Consider the following 24245-nt stretch of genomic DNA (forward strand, 5'->3'; position numbering starts at 1 on the left):
TATTCTGATTTATTTGGTTTAATTTGGAATGAATTGTGTGAAAATGTATTTAAAGTTTATCATGCAGAAAAACAAATACACATAATTGTGATTGGACACATTTTAATTACAAAAATAGTTTTGACTCTGACATCATGACATCACAGTGCTCTTGGCATGGCGACAGTTGAGTTGGAAATAAACGAGTCTTATCGTGAACTCCTGAGATTCTTCCAGTACAAAAGAAAACAATAGTACAAAACTAAATCTGTGCAACTTCTTGGTTCTTACGGCAACATTTTCTCCGGTTTCCTGTCGTCCAAGTCACATAATCAAGTTTTTCTGCTGCAGTTTGATCAGCGTTTACCTCGTGTCTCATCGTGTCTCATTGTGTTTCCCCGTCCACAGCCCCACACCTGCAAGCCGCCTCCCCTACCAGAAGCTTATTTCAAGGTAATTTAAAGGTGCATTCAATTTGCTGTTGATTCAAGTAAAAACAGTGTCTGGTAATTATGACACAGTTGCTGTATTGATGCTGATCAAAGCGCTCAGATTCCTCTCAGTAACTCTACCTGGCAGGTGAGTTCCTGTCATGGCTCATTTCTTCAGCAGCCTGCCGGCAGCATCGCTGCAGACTGATTCTCCTCAGCGTCTCTCGAGGCGTCCGACTGGTTGTTGTCGTTCAGTTCCTCAGTTCTTCGGTCTTTTTCATCAGTATGACGGGCGGCGGTGGCGGCGGCGTCTCTCCCGTGAGCCTCCTCTGGCTGCTCGGCGCTTTTCTTCCTGCACAGTAATCCTCTCCTGGCGGGCTTCACCAGACCCAGGAACATGGCGCTGATCGCCATGCCGACGGCGCAGGAGTAGAAGGCCGAGCCGTAGTTCTGGGTCAAATCCACCAGCACACCTGAGGAGCGTTACATTAAAGACACGTCAGAATAAAAGCATGGCCTCTCTGAAACTGCTACGGGAAAAAGATTTAGGGATTTCTTCTGACGACCGGGACTGAGAGGAAAGATGTGCTGATGGTGGAACTTCATCCAGACACTCTGATGTGATTCACTGAAGGACTGGACCTAGACTGGAGGACAGATTCGGCTCAGATACTGGAAATCCTCCAGGAACTTCCCTGTTTGATGGACAGACTGCTGAAGCAAAGGTTGCTGCACATGAAAATACGTCTTCCAGGATCACGAATAAGGTCCATAAATATAAACTGAAATGGACCTTATTCTCATCCAACATGAGAAAAGTATGGAGGTGGAAATAAACTAGGTTATACAGGATCACTGCTAATGTGCACATAATTGGTGCGTATGTATGTGTATATATATTATTTTTTATTTGTGTCATTACTATTGAATAGCAGTTTTTTTATTGGGTTATGGTTATGTTTTCATCTGCATGTATTTCTTTATATATTGGTTTGTATGGGATGTATCTTACCAACTTTTCGCAAAAAAACATTAACTCGAATTTCATGAAATCTTCAGGGATGATTTGTCATCATCCAAGGACCAATCCATTAGAATTTGGGACGTTAACGACAAACCGTTTCTGAAAAAAAATCCCAACAAGAAGTGCAAAGTAGTGCGCTCTACCGAGTGCAGCTCTAGGTTTTATTGTTTTTCGTAGCAAAGCCATACGAAGGAGTCAAAAGTCTCCTTGTTTGTTCTGTTGGGTGGGCAGGAGTTGGGAAATGGTATTTTTGTAAGGTTTCGTACATTCAGTGGATATGTCTATCTGTATATATAATTGTATTTTGTTAATGGAAATATGATGATGATGATGATGATGCTGATGAAGCTTCACTTGCCTCCTATTGGTGGGCCAGCCAGGCCAGCAAAGCTGTGGATGAAGACGTAGACGCCAGCGGCTGAAGACATCCTGTCGATTCCCACCACGTCGTCCTCGGCCAGCATGGGGATGTGCGTACACGCCACCGTGCCCATGAAGAAGCCGTAGACGCTGCTGCAGACGGCCAGGCCGTAGAACTCCGTGACCAGAGTGAATCCCACCAGATCCGCCGCCATCACCACGACACACGCCAGCATGACCAGCAGCTTCCTCTTCCTCAGGGCCTTCCTCGTCATGATCCAGCCGATGGAGAACCTGCCGAAGATCTCGGCCACGGCCATGATGGAGAGCATGTAGGCGGCGCGGTCGCGCTCCACGCCTCGGCCCACGCTCAGCTCGATGATGTAGAGCTGCGGCGCAAAGAACCCCAGCGTGGCGAACAGCCCGAACAGGGAGTAGAGGATGAAGGTACACTCTCTGAGGATGGAGAAGTCCAACAGTTTGGCTTTCTTAGCTGGCAGTTCTTCATCTCCTGGCTCATTGTGATGGTTTTTCCCGCCTTCCTCCGAACTGGGTTCCTTCATGGAGTCGGGCGGCGTTCTCTCTGCAGCTGCTGCTCTGCCCAGCAGGGCGCCGTCCTCCTGGCCGCCGCCGATCCCAGAGTCCCCGGTGCTAACCGAGCCCGTCGTCAGCTCGTTCTCCAGGCTGCACGCCACTTCAGCTTCACATGAATCCTTGGTCGTCGCCCCCTCCTCGGCTTTCTGTCGCACATCAGTCGCTTCTACGTCTCCAGCAGACATCTTGTCGATCTCCGTCGTCTGGGTCAGCGGCGGTTTGATAACGATCGGCCGAAGCAGAGCTCCGCAGACAATGATGATGCTCTGCAGGCCGCCCATCGCCGCCATCGTGTGTCGCCAGCCGATACGATCTCTTAAAGCCGACAAGGCTGAGAGGAAGAAGAGACACCAGGTCAAAGCTGCAGATGTTTTCAGGTTATTCAGGATCTGACCTTTAGTGGTAGGCTGTATTATTATTATTATTATTATTATTATTATAGTGTTTGTGGGAATGAATCTAAATGACCAACAGGACCTGTGTTCCTCCTACCGTTAAAACATGATGCAACAACGAGGCTCATTAGTTCATAATTTTACAAGGATGCAGGTGAGTGGGATCTTTTTTCAAATAAAAAATATACAAAATACAGATGAAAAAATCTATTTATTAGAATTTATATTATTTAAAAAATCAACGAATGAATAAAGAAATATATACACATAATTTGACGTGTCTGAATTTTTTTTTAAATATATATATGATATAATATAATATAATATAAAGCCCTTGTAAATACTCTTTTCTATACTTTTATGAAAATACATATAAAAATATTCATTAGAATTTATATTATTACAAAATAAATGAATAAAAAATATCTAATTTAATACAATACAATACAAAGCCCTTGTAAATAATCTCTATCCCTCTCCAAGTACATATACATTAAAATAAATCATCATTTCTCACATCCTTTTCCAACACCAAATATTCTCGCACATTTGATCCTGTGGCCTCTTCACCTACATGGTTCACCTGCACAGGTACGCATGTCTCCTCCACTGTTATTGACAAAACAAAGGCAGAAGCTCTCACCTGGCGCCAAAGCAAACATGGACAGAGACTCTCCGGTGGACGCCACGGCGGTGACCAGAGACCGCCGCGAGCTGAAATACTGCGACAGGATGGTGACGGTGGGCAAGAAGGTCAGGCAGTAGCCAATACCTGAGCAGGTAGAGGAGAGCCCTTCAGAATGGAAACCTTTAATATCATTTCAATGAATTAAGTAAACCCACTAATCAATACCTGCTACCAGTCCATAGGTGAAGTACATCTGATTGACGGAGCTGGTGAAGCTGGTAGCAATAGTACCACAGCTGATCAGTAATCCTCCCAGCATCACTACGAACTGGAAACCAAAGCGGTTGGTCATCACAGAGGACAGAGGGCCTGAGGACAGGGGGAGGACAGATGGGGGACAGGAGGAGGAAAGCAGACGGTTAAATCACTCAGACCTCCCGTTTAGTGTCAATATGTGGGTCAAACCGGAGGGTCAAACTGGCCTGAACCAGCATCCTGGGTTTGATGTTGACCTGTAAACATACCAAAGTGAGCAGAACCCTTCAGGTGTTTCTAACGGGCTGGATAGTTTCAGTGAGAGCAGAGGACAGAACACAATCCACCAGTTAGTTTTCAAAGCGACAAAATTCTAAAGCAGCAGATGGACGTTTATAGGACTTTCTTTGTCATTTGCAACAGAAAGTATCTTTAATATTAGTTTTCCTGTTGATAGTTCAACTTTTTCAGGTTTTGTAAAAAGATATTCTTATTATTTACTACTTTACAAAATACACACACACACATAGAAAAAAGGTCTATTGCTCTCATCAAGATTATACCACAATATAATTTAAACAAAATATATTTAAGTGGATTGAAGAGACACACAAAAAGAGTATAGCCATCTATTTACACACACACACACACACACACACACACACACACACACACACACACACACACACACACACACACACACACACACATCTATGCACATATATTTGCAAACTCCTTATAAATGATGTATAAAAATAACATCAATATTTTCTGAAAGCACATTCACACAAAATAATCTATATCCAAGTAATATACACACCTTTACGTACATACACATATATCTAATTCATCATGTCTGAAGAGGAAGAAGTAAAAGTTATTTAATCCTAATTCTTCTCCTGTTTTCAAATCAAAGAGGAATTCTCACCATTGAACGTCATGACGAACACGCAGATGGAAACGATCCAGGAGACTCGACTGTTTGTCTCCCCAAATTCCTCCTTGAGGTTCTGCAGGAAGATGCCGAAGCTCTTGATGATGCCGTAGGTGAAGGCCTCCACCAGGAAGAAGGCGACGGCCACCACCCACCCCCAGCCGCCGTCAGGCGCCTCCGGATACACGTTGGGCCCCAGGAGCCGCGGCACTGCACCGCCACACGGAGCCATGATGCCCTGCAGACGAGGAAACGGTGAGGCACTGCAGGAGCAACAATAACTTCTGAACTTTGATCTTTAGGCTTCTAGAACATGAGGAGGGGGATTAACTGCTTGACATGATGTGAGGCAATACAGGCACACGCTCAGCACGCTCTGGCCACCAGGGGGCGTCTCACAATCCTGAAAACAATCCAACTTCAATATAATTATATTGAAACTTAATATTATTATTAACTTTTAAATTTGGAAAGTTCCCATTGATTCAAATGTTGAATTAATATTACTATAAATTATAATGTGAAAAAAGCAGTGGGATCTTTACTGTTATTGATCATTTATAAACATCAAACCTTCTCAACATTGGCCTCATCTTCATTTATTATTTCATTTCATTTACATTATACCAGCTAATACTTTCCCCTGTTTTACCTCTTTGTAGATCACATCTTAACTCTTAATTGTAAGTTGTGTTAAAGTTCATATTGTCTCAAGCACAATAAACATTTTAACTTTACACCAGTGTTAAAGTACACAATATTAATACTCCATAACTTAGCATCCATACACATATTAAACTACAGTTTACTGCTGGTCTGCATCTGCAAATCAACATTTTATTGTAATGAAACTGTATAATACATTCTATTATAAAGTGGTAGACAACATTTATCTATCAAGTTTTTTTTTTCTTCTGGGAATCACTATTTTAAAGTAGATCTTTTTTGTGTTTTAAGTATGTAAATTGGGTCACATGGTATCTTAGAAATGAAAGATAATAGTAAAAACAATGTAATTCCATTTATTCTGTAAATCACAGATGGAGGTGAAGGGGCCATATAAAATCCCTCATTGGACCCTAAAATATTTGGATCCTTGCAGAAGTAGTCTACATATTTTTACTTAATCACAACATGGTATTATTTACTTACTCCATAAGATGTACTTTTGAGTTTAAATCAAAACAATCACTCAGGGTGGTATTTAGACATTATCTCTTTATTTTGAAACATAAATAAAATGTACAAGACAAAGATGATCAATATTCATCATAATACACACCTTTATTAATACAGCAGCAAAATACAAATACTCAAAGTATACACAGTTAGTACAAACACATTTAGATGTTTAGTTCGATTTCACTTTGCCAAGTACAAATTACACAACTAAAAGAGAAACTTGTGTTTGATTATCAAGAGTAATCTGGATACAATGATTTAGTGAGTAAAATTAAACAACAGTACAGCTACTTCACTTTACTGTCATGCAGCCTCTCAGAACAGAGGAGTATCATAGTAGCAGTATTATGAGTAAACGCTACCTTCAACTAGGATAACAAGTTTTGCAGCAGAATACAATCATTGCAAAGGTAATATAGCGATATTAATGTTAGTACATACCACTGGTATCCACTAGTAGTATCCACATCATACCACTGTTATCCACTAGTAGTATCCGCATCATACCACTGGTATGATACCAGTATGTCTGGAACTACCGTTCTAAAGATCAAGAATAACAAATCAGGCTCATACATATAAATACACAACTAAGATAAATCTTAAATCCAAGCTGTGGTTGAATAATATTCCTTTACTTCAAAACTTTAAAATCAGTATGAATCGATACCAAACATGTGTAAACTGATCAAAATCCCACATATTTCACTGTGGTACTCACATACTGCATATGATGTTTAGATTATTATTATGAAATACTACAAAACGACCAAGTGTCTTGATAATTACACAAATATTTTCTGCAATATTCTAGTATTTCATTCAACTTACTATTGTTAGTTTAGAAGAAAACGCAGTCATTTAAGTTAAACCCTTTTCTTAACCATTTAACAGTTTTTTACAAACATTTCCAAATAATTAAACACTCGAAAATCATGAAATGAAACACGTTTGGTTTAAATACCACCTATGTATAATAATATATGAGGTTAAAACAGTTTGTGAATTTGCCTCGATGAAACATTTATGGGTAAAATAGCGCCATAATAATTGAATAATGCAAAGAAATGCAAAATTCCCTTTCTAATAGTTTTCTATTAGTAATATGTTTCCCCATGGTTTGTTTGAGGCTCCGGGAGGGAAGAAAGTCTATCACCTCCTCACATGCTCCACTTTTTAGCGAATATGTTCTCTCACCAGCGAATCAGAGAGTTTCCCTTAATGACATCATGCAGGGAAATAACCCCTCCCTCTATTAATATTTACTCCCTTTGTTCCTCCCACAGGTACAGGAGCTCTAAAATTATGAGCCTTTGTTTCTCCTCACAAACTACAGGAAAGCAGACATGGAGTAGGTGTGGAAGGACACAGCTCATTAGCATTTAAAGGTACAGACACACACAGCCTGTTCTCGGTGGAGCCAGTTGAGGGACTTTTATACTGGATGAAATTCAGGACAAAGGTAGGGTTAGCAAAATACACTTTGAAAACAATTTTGACGTACCTCTGACACCTTTGTGAAAATTGTTGATAAACTAATGCGTGACCTTCAAATTTAAACTTTAAAGATATGTTTTGTTTGGGTGAAGAGTACATGTGATTAAAATGTATATATTTTCACAAAACCCAACATGACAAGAATCTCAACATAAAGCCAATTTTACTGATACTTTCTGGTGCAAAATGCAGTGAAATATCCTAAAAAGAGGCGAGTTTGATAGCGACCAGGTCGCTATGTTTCATGGCAGCATCACTGATTTCTCAGCTCAGGTCTCACTGTTTTTACTAGTTTTAAAAACTCAATGTTTTGTTTGAAATGTTGACAATTTGTCTGGTGGTTCGAGACTCTTCCTTTTGTTTGACTCCCCTGATACTGAATCTTAACAAACAAGTCAGTGAACTTTGCATTTGCAGGTCAGTGGGGCAAAGTTCATGAGTATTTATCTCCTTGTGTCAAATATATTCTGATCAATAGTAACTCTTCTGCTTAAAACCTCTCATATATGAGGTTTACCACGGAATTATTATTATTAATACAAATTCAATAAATCTTAGTTAAGGTGGAAGATACCATATATACTTGTGTAATAAATACATGTTCTTTTGTATTATCTAGTTTAAATATATTTGTTTATTTTAACAAGTACCATTAAACGAAACGCACATTTGTTTAGATTGGAGGGATTTAAAGGGGTGAAGCAGCAGTGGGTCCGGTCAGTGATGGTACAGTCCGGCCACATGGTCAGTCATCCTCGCGCGGCTGACGCAACAAGTCGCTGAGCGGCTCCGTCCACCGGCTGCTCGCGCGAGTTGTGAGATTCCCCACGAAGGAACCGCGTCAATCTGAAGTTTCGTGTCTCACCTGCGAGTAGCAAGCTTGTTCCGTCCTGCGCTCGAGCGTGGCTCCGGTGGTTCCGGTGGTCCCGTGAAACAGCGAACTTTCTCCTCCGGTTGAACATTTATGAGCGCGAGGATGTAAACAGCGTCCAGGCACGCGCTCCTCTGAGCTGCACGCGGGGCGGAGGGACACGATCTGGTTGCAGCCAGTTTCAGTTCCAGGAGCGTCTGTCTGCAGACAACCAGGGTGTGTGTGTGTGTGTGTGTGTGTGTGTGTGTGTGTGTGTGTGTGTGTGTGTGTGTGTGTGTGTGTGTGTGTGTGTGTGTGTGTGTGTGTGTGTGTGTGTGTGTGTGTGTGTGTGTGTGTGTGTGTGTGATTTGTGAATTGTGAATTTTGTAGGACTCTAAAATATTGGTTAAATGCAGTTTTTTCCAAATTTTTCCCTTTTGTTTTATGTTTGTTTTCCGTTATGTCATGATCGTGTGTAGAATTAGATCATTTTTATTTATTGTTATTTGTGTATGAGGGTGAATCTTCACTCTTTCGCTTTAATAAAGTTGCTGGCCTGCATGTAGTTCTTGACCTCACCGTTGAAGTGTGGGGGCGCTGTTTTAAACTTTAAATCAAACAGCCGCTCAATTTCAAACAGGGAAACCTGATAAATGTCGGATTTCCTAATAATTTAAATAATTTGTGGGACATTGAGATGCAGCAACAGAAGCTGATCCTGGCCTGTGGTGCTTCTGTCTGAAGGTAATGTCCATAAACTGTAGTATTAATATTCAGCACTGTGTTGTATATGATGGTACTGAGGACTGGAGTAGTCTGGACCTTTTCTTTTTTCAAATTCTGATGATCATGCGTGTTTGGTGTCAATTATTGGTTTGTTGATGCCTGTTAAAGTATTTCAGAGGTTAATATGGATTTGATTCCCATTGGAGTCACACCTTTATTCCATTGACGTGTATATGTATTCATGATACTTCCATGTATCGTCCAGGAAAATTCATACAAACTGGCCCTGAAGCCAGTGGGGAAGACAAGTAGGCTTGTATATTATTGTTCTTGGAGATGAAGCTAACGGATTAAAGAGAAAGTGGCATGTACAGATATAACTAATTCTAAATACCTTGTGAAAATCTTGTTTTAGGGTCAAGTGTTTGTGAAAAACATTTTATCTACTGGAATACATTCATTAATCACACCATGATTTATAATATATTGTATTGTAGAAAGTGACCAATGTTGAAATAACTTAAATTAAAAAACTAAAGTTTATTGGCACTTTGTACTACAAATCTCCAATAAGTATTATAGTACTTTGACAGTTTTTGGCATCTGAATTATTCAGATCTTGATGAACAAGACTGACAGTAAGAAACAGCAGAGCTTCCGATTTTCATTTTATAACGTATATAAAGACACAAAATGAACCAGGAGAGTCGAAGGAACTTCAAAGAGATGAAAAATAACCGTGAGTCAATTAATGTGGTTCACTATGACACAAAACTACTTTAAAGGTACATAGAATACCTCCACTGTGACAGAAAACTGCTTTAAAGATACATATAATACCTCCACTGTGACAGAAAACTGCTTTAAAGATACATATAATACCTCCATTGTGACACAAAACTGCTTTAAAGATACATAGAATACCTCTACTGTGACACAAAACTGCTTTAAAGATACATAAAATACCTCCACTGTGACAAAAAATGAACCTTTGGAACCACGAGGTAATATTCTAGACTATGAAGACATAAGACTAGAACAAAAAGACAGAACACACAAAGAGATAGAAAATGACGACAGAGACTCAGAATAACTCAAACACGATAAAAAAAAGCAAAATAATGATCCAAATGTAGACAACACAACCACAGAGGTGCAGTTTCCTTAAGAAAGACAGAAATGTTCAAACTATAGGAAAAAAATCCTGCAAATTAAATGCAACTTTATGACGAACAGACAAAAACAAAGTCTCCATAAACAGAAATAAAATGATAATTACAAAAGAGTCAAAATAACAACAATGTAATAATGAGAGAGACGACAGTGATCACAAATAGACTTAACACTTCAGTAAAATGACCACAGAATATCATTACGTTATATGATGATTGAAATGTGAACAGAGGAAAATCTAAACTCCGCTTCTGTGACGTGATTTTTTTTCTTTTCGTCTCTCGGTGGTGACGAATCAAGTCGATCCGTCGAGTACTTTCACAGCATGAAGGACTCTTTAGTTACTAGTTACAAGTAGAACAGGACTCTCTGGTGTGAGGAGGAAGAAGAACAGAACAGGTTTGGCAGCAGAGACGTTTGACTTTATCCAGATTAGTCTGATGACGCCTCAGGGGAACTGGGTCACGACAATTAACTAACCCGTGATGATCTGGAGTAGTACTGAACCCTGGAATATTCTAGTAGAAGTGGACGTGTTTGTCTCTTCTACACGTTTAGCTTTGCCTCCTGTCTGACTCTGAGATTATTCAGACTTGTTTTTATCTCACATCGTCCAACTGGATGTTCTGTGTGTCGTTGAGCCACAAAATAATCTAATATCTCAGTTTAGTGTTTGAAACGCACACATATTAACACACTTTATCAGAACGGTGTATAAGTTACATTAAAATGCAGATTATTAAAGAATCATTCTATCAATGGAAGTTGACTCACATGGAAGCGAGTTTTCATCATTCCCCGGTTCTCAGGAAAGAAAGAAAAAACTTTTCTCTCAAACATTCAGTTTTCTGTCGTACTTCAGAGATATAACTGGAATACTTCCAGCAGCAAAACTCACATTTTCTATCATCAGCTTTAGTCTTTCATTTAGTTTGTGGTATTTCATTTCAAAACAGCTTCATCTTCATCTCTTTGTATGTACGACAGGATTCCACCTTCAATCAATCTGAATTACCTCTGATGCTGCACGTTTTCATGTACCAATGAAATCTGGAAGGATTTTCCATTTTTTTAAACATCGCTGGCTGGAACGCAGACATTTCGCTCCTCTTCCTCCTCTTCCTCTTCCTCCTCCTCCTCCTTTTCCTCTTCCTCCTCTTCCTCTTCCTCCTCCTTCATGGCAGAGAGCTCTTTAACCTGAAGTTTATTAACGATGTCTGTTCTCTTACTTATACAACTTCCTCTCCCAGATTAAAATCACACAACGAGAGCACCTGACATGAGAACAGAAGGAAGTTAAAAACCTATGGATTACGAAGATGAACAGCAAACATGACAGGACATCAAACTCTTGGATGAACTAAATGTGGAGGATATTCTCTGTGATGTTTGTCTCATTCTTGCAGATTTTGAAGCTGAATGGCGGCGAGTTCCACCCAGTGTGTTCTGTTTGTGCTGCTGCTGCTCACGCCGTCGCGACATGCAGCCAGAGAGCGTGAGCTCAGCGCCAAGCCCAACTTCATCATCGTCCTGGCCGACGACATCGGCTGGGGCGACCTGGATGCAAACCGGCCCGACAGCAAGACCAACAACACGCCGCACCTCAACCTGATGGCCGAGCAAGGACTCCGGTACAGACTCCAGTCACTCCCGGTGAGGAGCATCCATACTTCACTAGTGAGAGGTTGATGAAGAACGGTCCACCTGTCCTCCAGGTTGACGGACTTTCACTCCCCGGCCTCCACATGCTCTCCGTCCCGCGCTGCCGTCCTCACCGGACGCTACGGCCTGAGGAACGGCGTGACCCACAACTTTGCGGTGGACTCCGTGGCCGGCCTGCCTCTGTCTGAGGTCACGTTCCCTCAGCTGCTCCAGGGCGCCGGGTATTTCACCGCCATGATCGGGAAGTGGCACCTGGGACACAAAGAGCCGTACGAGCCAACGAGAAGAGGTTCGGATCAGTTAAGAGCTGAAAGTTTTTCTTTATTGTGGTGCAGAATGAACAAAATGAAAATGTCTATATTTTCACAAAATCAAACAATTGCTGTGGGATATTATTACGATCTCAACATAAAGCCAATTTTAATGAAACCTGCTGCATTATGGGTGTTTTTACAAACTCACATAGACTTTCATGTCAGCATCTCTGATATCCCAGCTTGGGGTTCAGTAGAAATGAGTTATTTTTAAATCCATGTTTTCCTTGAACTTTCTACCATGTGCTTGGTGGTTTGGTCCGATTGGAGCCTGTTGGCCTCACGTTGGACACCCCTGCTTTAGCCTCTCCCGTCTGCAGAAGTTACAGAACACTGTGAACATCATGAATCCACAGAAACAAACAATCACTCCTGCACACGTTCAGACCTGTGAGCTGTGGGAGGAAGAGGCGGGACCCACAGGAAACCCACTCAGGGAAGAACATGCAAACTCCACATGGAGAAACTGTCCCCACACTGAAGTCCTCCTCCTCCTCTTCCTCTTCCTATTCATCCTCCTCAACCCACGGAAGAGTAAAATAACGTCTCTCTGTATTTCTAGTTGAACCTGATAACCAGCTATTGTTTGGATTCCAGGGTTCCACTACTACTTTGGGGTCCCCTACAGTAACGACATGGGCTGTACTGACCTCCCCGGGCTCGACCTGCCACCGTGCCTCCCCTGTGACTCATTTAGGAATCAACCAATCAGGTGCCGCCGTCTCCTTCCTCTCACCAAAACCTGCTGATTTACATTGATAGTTGAAGAATGTTGTTTTCCTGTTCTATTAACTGGATATCATTATGATTGATATGTGTGACCCTGCTAGGACGTGAATAACTAAATGTCTGACCTGGAATAGTTCCAATTAATTTGTTTTTAATTGAGCCCTTGCTGACACTCACAGACACATGAAGTTCTGATGATCTACTGGGTTGTTGATGCTGCAGATTGAAGCGGAGTGTGTCTGGAGGATGTTACTCCACCGTTGGCCTTCCTCTGATGGAAAACAGCAGCATTGTGCAGCAGCCGCTCGACCTGTGGACTCTGACTGAACAATACAAATCTGCAGCACTCAGGGCTATACGCACCGCGAGGTACGATGCAACTGCAGGGATAAAATGACTGTAAATCAAGAAAGTTAAACTCAGTGGCCTCAAAATCCAAACACAACCGAGACGTCAGGCAGGCCACTGCAGAGGAAATAGTCCCTGGACGAGGCGCAGCGGCCTGTTCAGAAGCAGTTTTACTAACAAATGAAATGCCCAAAGTTCCTGGGCATTTCATTTAATTTAGTTCTCGTCAGCGCTCTTCTTGATTCTTTTCAAATGTATTTGTCAATGCCAAAGAAAACATTCAGTGGTTGAGAGATGATTCTCGTTTCCATATTATAATAGCAGCATATTACTGTGTATGTTGTTAATGTGCTGTGATATGCTGTGATTCTAGTGGTAAAGTCTTATAATATATCTGCACAGAGCTCTTTAATTCTGCTTTTGGAAGTAGTTTTTTTTAATTATTTATTTATTTTTATTTATTTATTCTGGTCATGACGGTGACTACAAAGAAAACACTTTGTAAAAACACAAGAATTTCCCTCTTGGGACAATGAAGAATTTCTATTTTATTCTTTTCTATTCTATTCTGTCTTACAAATGCTGGAAAAGAAGAATAAAACCACTAAAATCAGGTACAAAAACCTCTGAAAATGTAATGAAATGTGTACCTTCCTGAAGTATTGAATAGTTATTATATATATATAGTTATTGAAACTTCATAAATGCAACATAAGACCGTTTTTGTTTGTGTTTCAAGTATATAAATGAGACTTTAGATGAAGGTTAACAGGTTTTGCGGCTCCTGATGAATTGGATTTCATGGAAAATCACAAAAATGTGCCTTTTGGTTATAAAGGTTGCCGACTTTTCCAGAAGGTCAATAAGCAAAGATAAAGAGATGATTCTGTGAGTGTGTGTGTGATAACGTGGGGGGTCAGGAGGAGGGGGGGTGAAGCCTGCTGTCTGCAGCTGCGTGTGGAAGGTCAACACACCTTCATGTTATACGAGGTCATGTGAAGGAGTGCAGCAATTATCTGCTGTCAGCAGTCGGCGCTATGCAGACTTTAAAATTTAAATACAACTTAATCTCTATATCAACTCAATTTATCATTTATGTCTCATCTTATGTTAACCTTGAATTATCTGTGTATAAACCAGGTCTGATAACGACCACATTATGTCTGAATATCAAGCCCTGCAGCACCACATTATGTAACATGTAATAAAGACTATTACTGCACGTATTATATTACTGTGTTGCTTGGTAATGGTGGCAGATCCGACACAAGGCCTCTTCATTAATGTTCCTCTCAGGGAGCGGGGGCAGCCCTATCTCCTCTACATAGCAACAGCTCACATGCACGTCCCCTTGGCGCCGCCGTCCTCTCCGGACGTCTCTCTCCAAGCGAAGGACGGAGCGTACGCCGCCAGCCTGCGGGAGCTGGACCGTCTGATTGGCGCCGTGAAGACTTCCTCTGACGACACGGACAAAGACAACACTCTCATATGGTTCACCGGTCAGTCAGCGGAGAGTCGAGTTGTCGCGGCGTGAATCATCCCGACCGACGTTTGACCTCTGTTCAGGTGACAACGGTCCCTGGGAGCAGAAGTGCCAGTATGCAGGCAGCGCTGGGCCGTTCACAGGGAAATGGCAGACCAGCCGAGGTAAAGATGGATCAGCTTTGGTAGTAACTGAAACTTCTGTTTCCTCAATCATCATGTTCTGTCCCACATTTCAGGCGGAGGCTCAGCCAAGAGGACGACCTGGGAGGGCGGCCACCGGATGCCAACGGTCGCTTACTGGCCAGGGAAGATTCCAGAAAACACGAGCAGCTCAGCCCTGCTCAGGTACTGCAACTCCAGGCGTACAGTACGGTCACGGAGCTTTTTATGACGCTAACATCCAAGTACAGAGATTTCCCTCTGTTTGAGTAAAAATGCTGTTTGAGGTCAACAATCTAATACATAATAATCAGTTTTACTGTTTAAAACTTACCAAGATTTGAAGTTCAACTGGTTAAACCTCTTCATCATGCAAGTGAACAGACTTGCCAACTTTAGTGTTTTTTTCTCTTTGAAATAACAGATAACAATTACAGAATAGATTAATTCATATTTGTTTGAAATACTACGAGTGGTGATGCTTCTGTGGGATTTTTTTTTTAGAACTTAACAAATCTGTGACAAAGCATCCAACGTTTGCTTTGCGTTGTTCTATTTGGGAATCACATCTCTTACTTCATGCTTTTACCTGTAAAATATATATATATATATATATATATATATATATATATATATATATATATATATATATATATATATATAAAAGAATGGAAATAAAAAACCTCTTAATGTGCACATGAGACGAGACCGTGTGTACTTTGGTATGTGTTAGTCACATTTATTTATTTACTTTAAAACACTCATTATATTGTAGGAATTCTTGCTATACTTTAGAATTCTGTAAAAAGAAAATTGTTCCAATCATAGACATTTAAGTGCAAAATGATGAAGATATTTGTGGTTTTTGTAGAATCAATCATACTGACTTAAGAATATTTAATGTGACTAAAAAGTCTCCACATCTATTTTCTACAGTGGTATGGACATCTTTCCGACGGTATTGTCCCTGGCAGGAGTGACTCCTCCCTCTGATAGACGGTATGATGGCATCGATGCCTCCAACGTCCTGCTGCATGGAGAACAAAGTGGCCACGAGGTACAAACGACCGGTTCTTCTGCTCGTCTCCAGCGGGAACAATCTGTTTGAACACTCAGTAATACTTTCTTCTTTGTAGTTTCTCTTCCATCCGAACAGCGGTGCGGCAGGGCAGTTTGGTGACCTGCAGGCAGCTCGAAGTGGGAAACACAAAGCGTTCTACCTCACAGGTACCAAACAGAAGCAAAGTCTGCACTGCAGATGTAAAGTTAGTATTTATATCACTCCTGCTCCACAACTCTAAACTTGCCCACAATGTTTTTTTTTTTAACATACAGTATGTCTGCTGTGCTGCTTGTGGGGTTTATATCTGGTGGCCCTCTTCTTTCATTCTTGTGCCTGCCCTAGTGGTAAGGTGCAAAGATTACTATTCTAGTTACAATTTCATTTCATGTCATTTTATTTAATTTAATTGAAAAAAAAATTCAGCTGTTTTTTCTATGAGTAACTAGTCCTGCATCTTTGGGACCACAGATGCAAAAAGCACATCAAAATGAGCGTAAAATTTGGGAATATGTTACTACAACTTTTATTAACGATTCCACTAACAGTTTCCGAATAAATCCCCTAAAACTGCAGAAAAAATGTCCCATACACAGCGGATAGGAGGGGCCCCTCATGGAGGAGATCAGCGTCGGTTGCCATGGAGACGCTGAGAAATAAGGAGAGGCAGGCACACAAACTTTCCTCTGGAGTTTTCTAGTTAAGAATATAACTCTCACGGTGGGAATAAAAGGGCTGCCTGTACATTTTACTTTGGAATTTATCGTTTTTGGGACGTCGGTGAAAAAGACCAGATTAATCAATGTCAGCCAACTCTGTTGGAAGACTGTTCCTCCTGCATTAGCCAATCCGGTTCACTGCAGGAAGTATTGATGTTTGTGACGTTGTAGGTGCATCAGAAGCGTGTGGCGGTGGGACGGGGACGCAGCAGCTCCACGACCCGCCGCTGATCTTTGATCTGGAAGGTGACGAGGCAGAGGAAACGCCACTGGAGGCCGAGACGCCGGCGTATCGGGCCGTAGCGGAGAGGATCGCCCGCAGGAGGGAGGAGCTGTTGTGGGACATCGCCACCGACCCATCGGTGTCGACTGCAGACTACAGCACAGACGACTCGGCGGCACCCTGCTGTGATTCCACACAGCCTGTTTGCCGATGCCGCGCTCTGAACTGAGGGCGGGAGACGCATTTCAACAACTACTAATGCAAGCAAACAGCATCGCCTACAGCAGTTTGTTTGCAGACGGTGGTGGTTGGAAAGTCCAACATCCACAAGGAGCAAGAGAAGAGCAAACAAAGCAGAGAGGTCACAGAGAGATCAGGGAGATCACAGAGAGATCACAGAGAAGTCAGGGAGATCACAGAGAGGTCAGGGAGATCACAGAGAGGTCAGGGAGATCACAGAGGTCACAGAGAGGTCAACTGATCATTCCAGAAAAATACCCACAAATCAATTTTCAAGTTTGAAGGACTTTGCTGGATATTCGATGAAATCAACACAATACTCAAAGCTTGCTGGCAATAAAAGAAAAGACTCTGAGTTGGAAAAATCAATGATCAGGTTTAATGTGTCTCTGGTGTCCAGTACTGAACAGACCGAGGAGGCTTAACGATGTCCTAACAGCGCCACCTTTTGGCAAATGACATGTTATTACCGTGTTACTTAATACAACATAACTATATAGAAATGTTATATATATATACACATTATACACACAGTAAAAATCCTCCATATATACTTACACATGGTAAGTCTATGTGTTGGTGTGTAATACTTAAAACATTTAGTGAAAGAATATAACAATGTAAAAATAACAAGGACTGACATGTTAACGTATTCAGTATCATGTAGTGAATTAAAAGATCTTCAGGATTTCGCTGAAACTCCAGGACTGGAGTCGCTGTGCAGCTCGTCACTCCTCCACCCACATCATCAGGTTACGTTTGTGACTCTGCAGGTTTCTTCGTCTCGTCCGTTGCTACCATAATTAGTATCACAGCTGCATCTGCAAGTCACACGATACTCGCAGCATATATATCAAGATTTAGAAACACACAATGTCACCCCCCCCCCCCCCGTCTTAAGGAAACGTACTACTCCTCTCTTGAGGTGTAACACATTAAATGCCCTTCGATCATCTCAGAAAGTCCTGATAAATGCAAATGCCCTAACGAGATATTTAAAGACGCTGATTTGTAGGACACATGCCAGAAAACATTACATTCTTCTTTAACCAAACTGCAAAAATGAAAGTTCTCTCTTAAGAGCATTTTTGTGAATCTGACCCCGGCAGCGGGTCCGATAAGTCCCTGGTCTTTTCTTACTGTGCAAGTATCACCTTTCTGCTGAGAATACTCACCGGCTACTATCAATTATCTTGTAAATATAGAAGGTACAGCACATACACTCTACAAGTAAATAAATGTGTTTTCTTGCTGTGAGGTTTGAAAATGTTTAACACTGTAGTTAATGGCATCAGTTACTTGGGCGGTAACAACAGGACTCCACAGTTTAGGAATCTTAGATTCTCTAAATGATTATTAGACCTGCTTGATTTGGATGTTTTAGTTTTTTTTCCCTCCTTCTTACAAAAACTGGGTGAGACACCGACTATAGAAACAGCAGGACATTATATATTTGTGGGGGGGAACAATGCCTCAACACATCGGGAACATTTGCGTCCATCCCTCTTGCTTGGAGTAAGAAAGTCTGGATTTTGTGCAGTGATGGACGGCTTTGCTGGGGGTGGGGGTGGGGGATGTCAGTTACTCTGGTTTCCAAATGGTGGAAACTCGTTCTCATCATCCAGGCAAATGGGACTCTCTGCAAATTCATGCTCTGGGATGACGTCGCCCTTCTGGGCTCCTCCGTCCTCAGAGTATCCTGGACAAAGACAATCCAGACAAGAGGGGGATTCATTAGTGATGATGGCGGATGTACACACACACACACACACACACACACACACGCACACGCACACTTCTTAACACAGTTATTAACATGGGATGGTTGAGTTGTTGGACAGATGTTCGTGGCGCCATGCTGGGAGGTGTTTTACCCATGAGGGTGGTGCAGGACGGGGGGGTGGAAGGCAGAGCCACCGTAGCAGCGTAGGACTGACTGGCTGGTGGAGGAGAAACGTCTTCCAAGCTTTCCTCTTCCTTCTGCTCCACCTGCTCCTCGCTGCCGTCAAACAGCCTGAAGGAGCAGAGCAGACAGATGTTTGATAACTGGGGGGGGGGGGGGGGGGGGGGGGGGGGTCTCAGCTGACTCTCCGTCCATCTCGGGACAAACAAAAACAATCACACGTTGACCACCACCACCGTGTGTGTGCTCCAGTCCAGGTTTATATTCTAAACGTCACAAAAGACATAAGAAATTCAACGTACCTGTGTTTCTGGACGAGAACACACTCGCCTCCGTCCTGCGGATCCACATTATAGATGTAAAGGTTCCCGTCGGAGGAAGCGACAAGCAGGCGAGGAAGCTTCTGAATCCTGGCGACGAAAACACACAGCAGGAGGTGACGACCCCGGCGACACCCACATGCACACTTTTACTGATCGACGTCTCCTCCCAGGCCGCCTTACGTAGCCAGGGCGCAGATGTTCCGCAGGCCGAACATGTTGAGTCGCACGGTGGCGAAAGCTCTGTCCTGATGCATCATGTCTGACACCTGAGTGGGCAGGTAGGTGCTGGCCGCCGTGAACATCTTGCCCACATACGCCGACCAGGTGGGAGACTCCTCCTCCCCACTGGAAGGGGAAAAGGTTAAAGCCGCACAGGTAACATTCAGAAATCATTCAGTTTGATCCACACAGCTGTTAAATTATCCCAACTCATCATTCATCATCTGCTTTTTTCAGTTTAGGACCATTCCTATTATATCGTACATGTAGTATTATTCACGTGTTCAAGATGTAAAGCTGCAATCTTATCGTTCATTGTGAGTGTTTACCCGGGGCTCTGCTGCTCCAGTTTAAAGATATGAACAGTCTCCGTGTTGCTGGAGGCGCACAGGAACTGAGCGTCGGTGCTGAAGGACAGCGAGCTGATGCTAACGTATCTGGCAAACACAAAGAACAAGCATTAATTTAATTCATTATGAAGGCTAAAAGCCTGAGTGACACCTTCTTCTCCGGGCTGTAAGTTTGTTTCCAGGTTACATATCTGCCGTCACTGATACTGGACACTGGATTGCTCACTGAGAATAACGCGACCATACACAAGTACCTGAGAGTGTGAACGCTCACCTCTTCATCCCGCGCCGGAACTCAAACAGCCTCTGTCCCTCAGGGACGCCAAAGACCCGGATCACGGTGCCCTGCGGAGTAGAGAGCGGTCAGACGGACGAGTAGTGAAACAAAAGAAGGCGTGAGAGGAAATGAGAGTTCTCGCCTTCTCTGATGCGCTGGCCAGTTTGGTGCCGGAGGAGTTGAAGGTGAGGGCTGCCAGCGGGCTGTCGTGGGCCTGGATCAGGGTCACTGTGCTCTGGAGGCGCAGAGAAAAGCTTTCAACACAACACAATTTTACCCGAGGGGCTTTTAATTGGCATCACAGCAGTTTGTATTTGTTGGCACACAGTGAGGGGAAGGCAGCCTGACCAGATTGTTGGCGTCGTAGATTGTGATCTCGCCGATGGTTGCGCTGCCGGGGTAGGCCAGGTAGGAGTTACTGTGGCTGATGGAGAGAGCACAGAGACCTGCAGGCAGGGAGAGAGAGGCACATCCATCACAGTTTAGCACTCAAACTTTTCATGCAGGGTTCTACAAATCAAAGTGCTTCATTGAAAAACCGGCATTTAGACCTAATGGGGATTAAAATAATGACAATTAAGAGAGAAAAAGAACCTTTAAGAAGACAAAGATAAAATATTGAAGTGGCAAAAATGATAAAACAAAGTTTGAAACACAGAAACTCTCCAGGAAAGGTCAAATTATTAAAGAAACAAAACAAAACACTTAATTAACAAAAGTTTCACTGGAAATACATTATTTTTTTTATTTTTATTTTTATATTTTTATTTTACAGAATCGGCTCAAACTGAAGTCATTATGAGTCGTATTGCTGTTTTTATAAGTGTTCTTTATTTTTCCATATTTTAGAGCAAGTTTGTCAAAAATATGACCCTTGGACCAAAACTGTCCCCTGGACGGTCTGATGTGACTCACTGGGTGTCAAAGTGTAAAACTGACATATTCTAAATTATTTTTGAATTAGCAGCTGTGGCACTGCTTCAGTGACAGTAACACAATACACAGCATTAACATCTAATCATACTATCGGGGGTTAATTTATGACATCATGCTTGCTGAAGGAGGCAAGCATCCTCCTCTTCTTCCACCTCCTCCTCCTCCAGCCAGCAGCTCGGGCTCACCTGACGGGTTGCTGGGTGTGTTGAGCAGAGTCTTTAGCAGTTTCATGTCTTTGATGTTGTGAATGTAGATGGATTCCTCCAGACAAACGACGAGTCTCTGAGATTCGGGACCAAAAGAAACACAAACATCAGCCAAAGGAGTGTTGATCATTTGGTCACAGAACGAACCAGAGAGGATCCTCACCTGCCTGTTGAGCTTGACGGACAGGATGTTGTTAGAATAGCTGTAGTTGCAAATCTCGGTTCCTTTCTTAAAGTGATAAACATTCATCCGCCGCGGCATGGACAGACTGACCACCACGACCAGGCTGCTGGAGAACAGCCGCTCCACGATGTACACATCCGGGCACTCCACTGGGAGGACAGAGAGGAGAGAAGGCGTACAGATCACAGATAGAAGTTTAATAAAGCGTCTTTCCCTGTTATCAGTTACTAAAGTTAAATACAATATAAAGAGAATGAGAAGAGAAACACCAGGAGTTTTGATCTGTGTTTAGTAAAGTCAAGCGTCATTGCATCATGTCCATGTAAATGATCTCCACGGCTCCAAACAAACCAGCGTTACTCAGTAGCCATGTCATTTTGGGTGGGGATGACACTGTGTCACGGTGCCTGTGCTTTGGTTGATGACAGGATCTGTGAGAGAGGAGCTGGAGTGTGGCGGTGAATCCCTCACGTGAGGAATAGCTCACTTCCTACCTCCTTCATGGATGCAGTCCAGTTTGTCCACAGCTGTGACTGAGAAGAGCCGATATCCTGTCTTGATTCCCACCGAAAGGGAACTGCAACAGAAACGGAAAACACCAAGTGTCTTACCTCCCACACATCATTTTACAGGTAATAATACCTTTATGCAACAATTATTTTTAATTCCAGTCATTTTTTTTAAGGTGCAGTGGCTCTGGTCCTCATTACATGACATTTGGTTTATAACATAGCGAGACAATAGCATCAATCATCAGCTCTGTTGTAACTGCAGCACAAGGTCAGCTGATCGTCTTTACTGACATTGGCGAAATGACAAAGTTACCAGATGAGATTTTGACTTTATCTCATCTTCTGAATTTATAACTTGTTTTGTTTAGGCCAGTTTCCATGGCGTAGTGTCCCAAAGTGAACGACAAGAACACCATGACATGAAGATAACATGGGAGAGTTGGTCACTGGGTTAGATTAACAATCAGTCCGGAGAAAAACCTGGAGCTGAAGAAATCAGGGAGCTCTGCTTAAGTTACTCTTTATTAATCCCTGGAAAACAGTCAACATGCTCTTCTTACTACTGCATGTTGAATATTAACATTTAACTGTGTGTGCTAACTGCTGTCAATGATAAAGAAGAAGTTAAGCAACATCATGGATTTGATTCCAGTAGTTTAAAGTGCAACAGGCCCTGGAGATTAACACAGTGGCCTACTTCACTGCCAGCTCACTGATTCCGACTCAACTTTTAATGACACACACAATCCTGCAGTTACATGTTGGGGTCTTTGATACAACCTTCTCCTCCCGGATGCTTTCTGTAAACTGTAAACTGAATTTAAGCAAAGTGTGTGAGTCGGGCTGGAGTCATGATGCAGCCGCCAGGTGCGGCGGGGGATTGAGTTCACGCGGGCCCCGCAGGTCGCTTACGTGGTGTCCTGGTTGAACGAGGCGCAGATGAAGCCCCGGTGCGGTTCGGGACCCTCCGGTGCTTCCTGGGACTCCATCCGGACCGACGAATCCCCGGTCTCGCTGTCCGAGATCGGAGGCCCTGGGCTCGGGTTGATCCCCGCCGGAACCCGCTTCCCCTCCTCCGCTGCTCCCCGACCCCAAAGCGCCACGCTCGCACTTCAGGAGAGGAAGGTCCAGCCGGGCGGCGCAGACCGGGCGCGACGCAGCGCAACTCCCCGAACCCGAACCCGAAGCTGAACCCTGACGATTAACCCTCCGTCAGCCCGCCGCTTCACTTCACCCGGTCAACACTGGTGTTATTATTGTGTTATTAACTTCCAATAGTCACACTGCAAAACAAAAACAGCTGATGGGAGGATGCGTCACTCCACGGTGCTCTCCTATTGGCTGAGAGCGAGAGATTAAGCACGCCCCTTTTACATTGCTATTGGTGGAAGTATTGAAAACCAGTTTGTGATTGGTCAATTTGATTGTCACTTTAATTAGACCCGCCCATAAACGTGAAACACTATTGATTGGCCAGTTACACTGTCAATCTTGTCATGAGGAATTGTTTTGGTGATTTCATTGGATGAGAGAGAGAGAGAGAGAGAGAGAGAGAGAGAGAGAGAGAGAGAGAGAGAGAGAGAGAGCAAATACTAAATAAGACAAAATTGTAAAAAATCTGATTTCACAAGCTTCTCTTTTTCAGGATATAAAAAGAATAAAAGAATACATAATTAATTACGTTCCTTTATTGGCCACAGAGTTTATTAGACAGTTGTAACGATCAGGCGGTAAATTACTATATAAACATTAAAGTCATGTCCAATAATAAACTAAGAATCCTGATTACACTAGCCCTGCTTTATTAGACAGAAAACTGTCTAATAATAAGGTGTAATTGAAGGTAAAATGACCATATATTTTAACCAAGCTGTTTTAAGATTACTCAACCCTTTTTTGTATTTGGGTATCAGGACTGATTAGGTATCAACTGATGAACCAGAAGATGAGCATCAATGTGATGTTTTATGCACGCATAGTGAAAGTTATTCATGCTGATCATGTAAGTTTCACATAGTTTATAAATATCTTGGACCAGTGTTATCAGGATATGATAAGAAATTAGTTTGGTCTGGCCACAATAGGGTAATTCTTTACTGAGGCCAGGTCGCTCTGTTAACATATTTATTGGTCATGGACAGAATTAAATCAGCAGCACCAAGCCAAACAGTTATTACACTGTTCAGTTTTCTATTCCTCTTCCACCATGTTCTCTGGATGAGTGTGGTTATTTTCACTTGCCACTTCCTTATCAGTGGTTAAGTTCAGGTTTGACTACATGCTCTCTCCACATCTTCTGCGAGTGAAACCATCACGTCACAAAGATAAATATTCTTTTAAAAAAACATGCTGAGTTGAGACAAAAAGA

The 24245-nt window shown here is 42.5% G+C and overlaps 3 protein-coding genes across 5 annotated transcripts; 1 reads left to right on the top strand and 2 right to left on the bottom strand.

The window, feature by feature from the left end:
* Window positions 1-86: 86 nt before the first annotated feature.
* On the bottom strand, window positions 87-8343 carry LOC308122359 (monocarboxylate transporter 7-like). Its single transcript, XM_080484130.1, has 6 exons — window positions 8145-8343; window positions 4595-4838; window positions 3637-3780; window positions 3427-3555; window positions 1793-2719; window positions 87-883 (listed from the first exon to the last, which is right to left on the bottom strand). The coding sequence occupies exons 2-6, from the start codon at window positions 4830-4832 to the stop codon at window positions 585-587; spliced, it is 1737 nt and encodes a 578-aa protein (XP_080340256.1). The 5' UTR covers window positions 4833-4838; window positions 8145-8343; the 3' UTR covers window positions 87-584.
* Window positions 7108-17359, top strand: arsg (arylsulfatase G). 3 transcript variants are annotated; one of them, XM_080484142.1, is made up of 11 exons: window positions 7108-7170; window positions 11435-11659; window positions 11744-11979; window positions 12602-12716; window positions 12956-13102; window positions 14378-14580; window positions 14648-14728; window positions 14803-14911; window positions 15662-15782; window positions 15862-15952; window positions 16676-17359. In XM_080484142.1, exons 2-11 carry the CDS (start codon window positions 11448-11450, stop codon window positions 16954-16956), a joined length of 1596 nt encoding a protein of 531 aa, XP_080340268.1. In that variant the 5' UTR covers window positions 7108-7170; window positions 11435-11447; the 3' UTR covers window positions 16957-17359. The 3 variants fall into 3 exon arrangements, with proteins under 3 accessions (XP_080340268.1, XP_080340267.1, XP_080340269.1); XM_080484141.1 differs by having other exon boundaries at window positions 7150-7244; XM_080484143.1 differs by lacking the exon at window positions 7108-7170 and adding an exon at window positions 8031-8366.
* LOC308122385 (WD repeat domain phosphoinositide-interacting protein 1-like) lies at window positions 17326-23209 on the bottom strand. Its single transcript, XM_080484166.1, has 12 exons — window positions 22790-23209; window positions 21860-21942; window positions 21345-21514; window positions 21161-21257; window positions 20388-20485; window positions 20182-20274; window positions 20037-20107; window positions 19742-19849; window positions 19374-19538; window positions 19173-19280; window positions 18842-18981; window positions 17326-18666 (listed from the first exon to the last, which is right to left on the bottom strand). Exons 1-12 carry the CDS (start codon window positions 22864-22866, stop codon window positions 18545-18547), a joined length of 1332 nt encoding a protein of 443 aa, XP_080340292.1. The 5' UTR covers window positions 22867-23209; the 3' UTR covers window positions 17326-18544.
* Window positions 23210-24245: the final 1036 nt, after the last annotated feature.

Source organism: Lipophrys pholis (genome assembly GCF_963383615.2).
Source record: "Lipophrys pholis genome assembly, chromosome: 1".
Lineage (NCBI taxonomy): Eukaryota > Metazoa > Chordata > Actinopteri > Blenniiformes > Blenniidae > Lipophrys > Lipophrys pholis.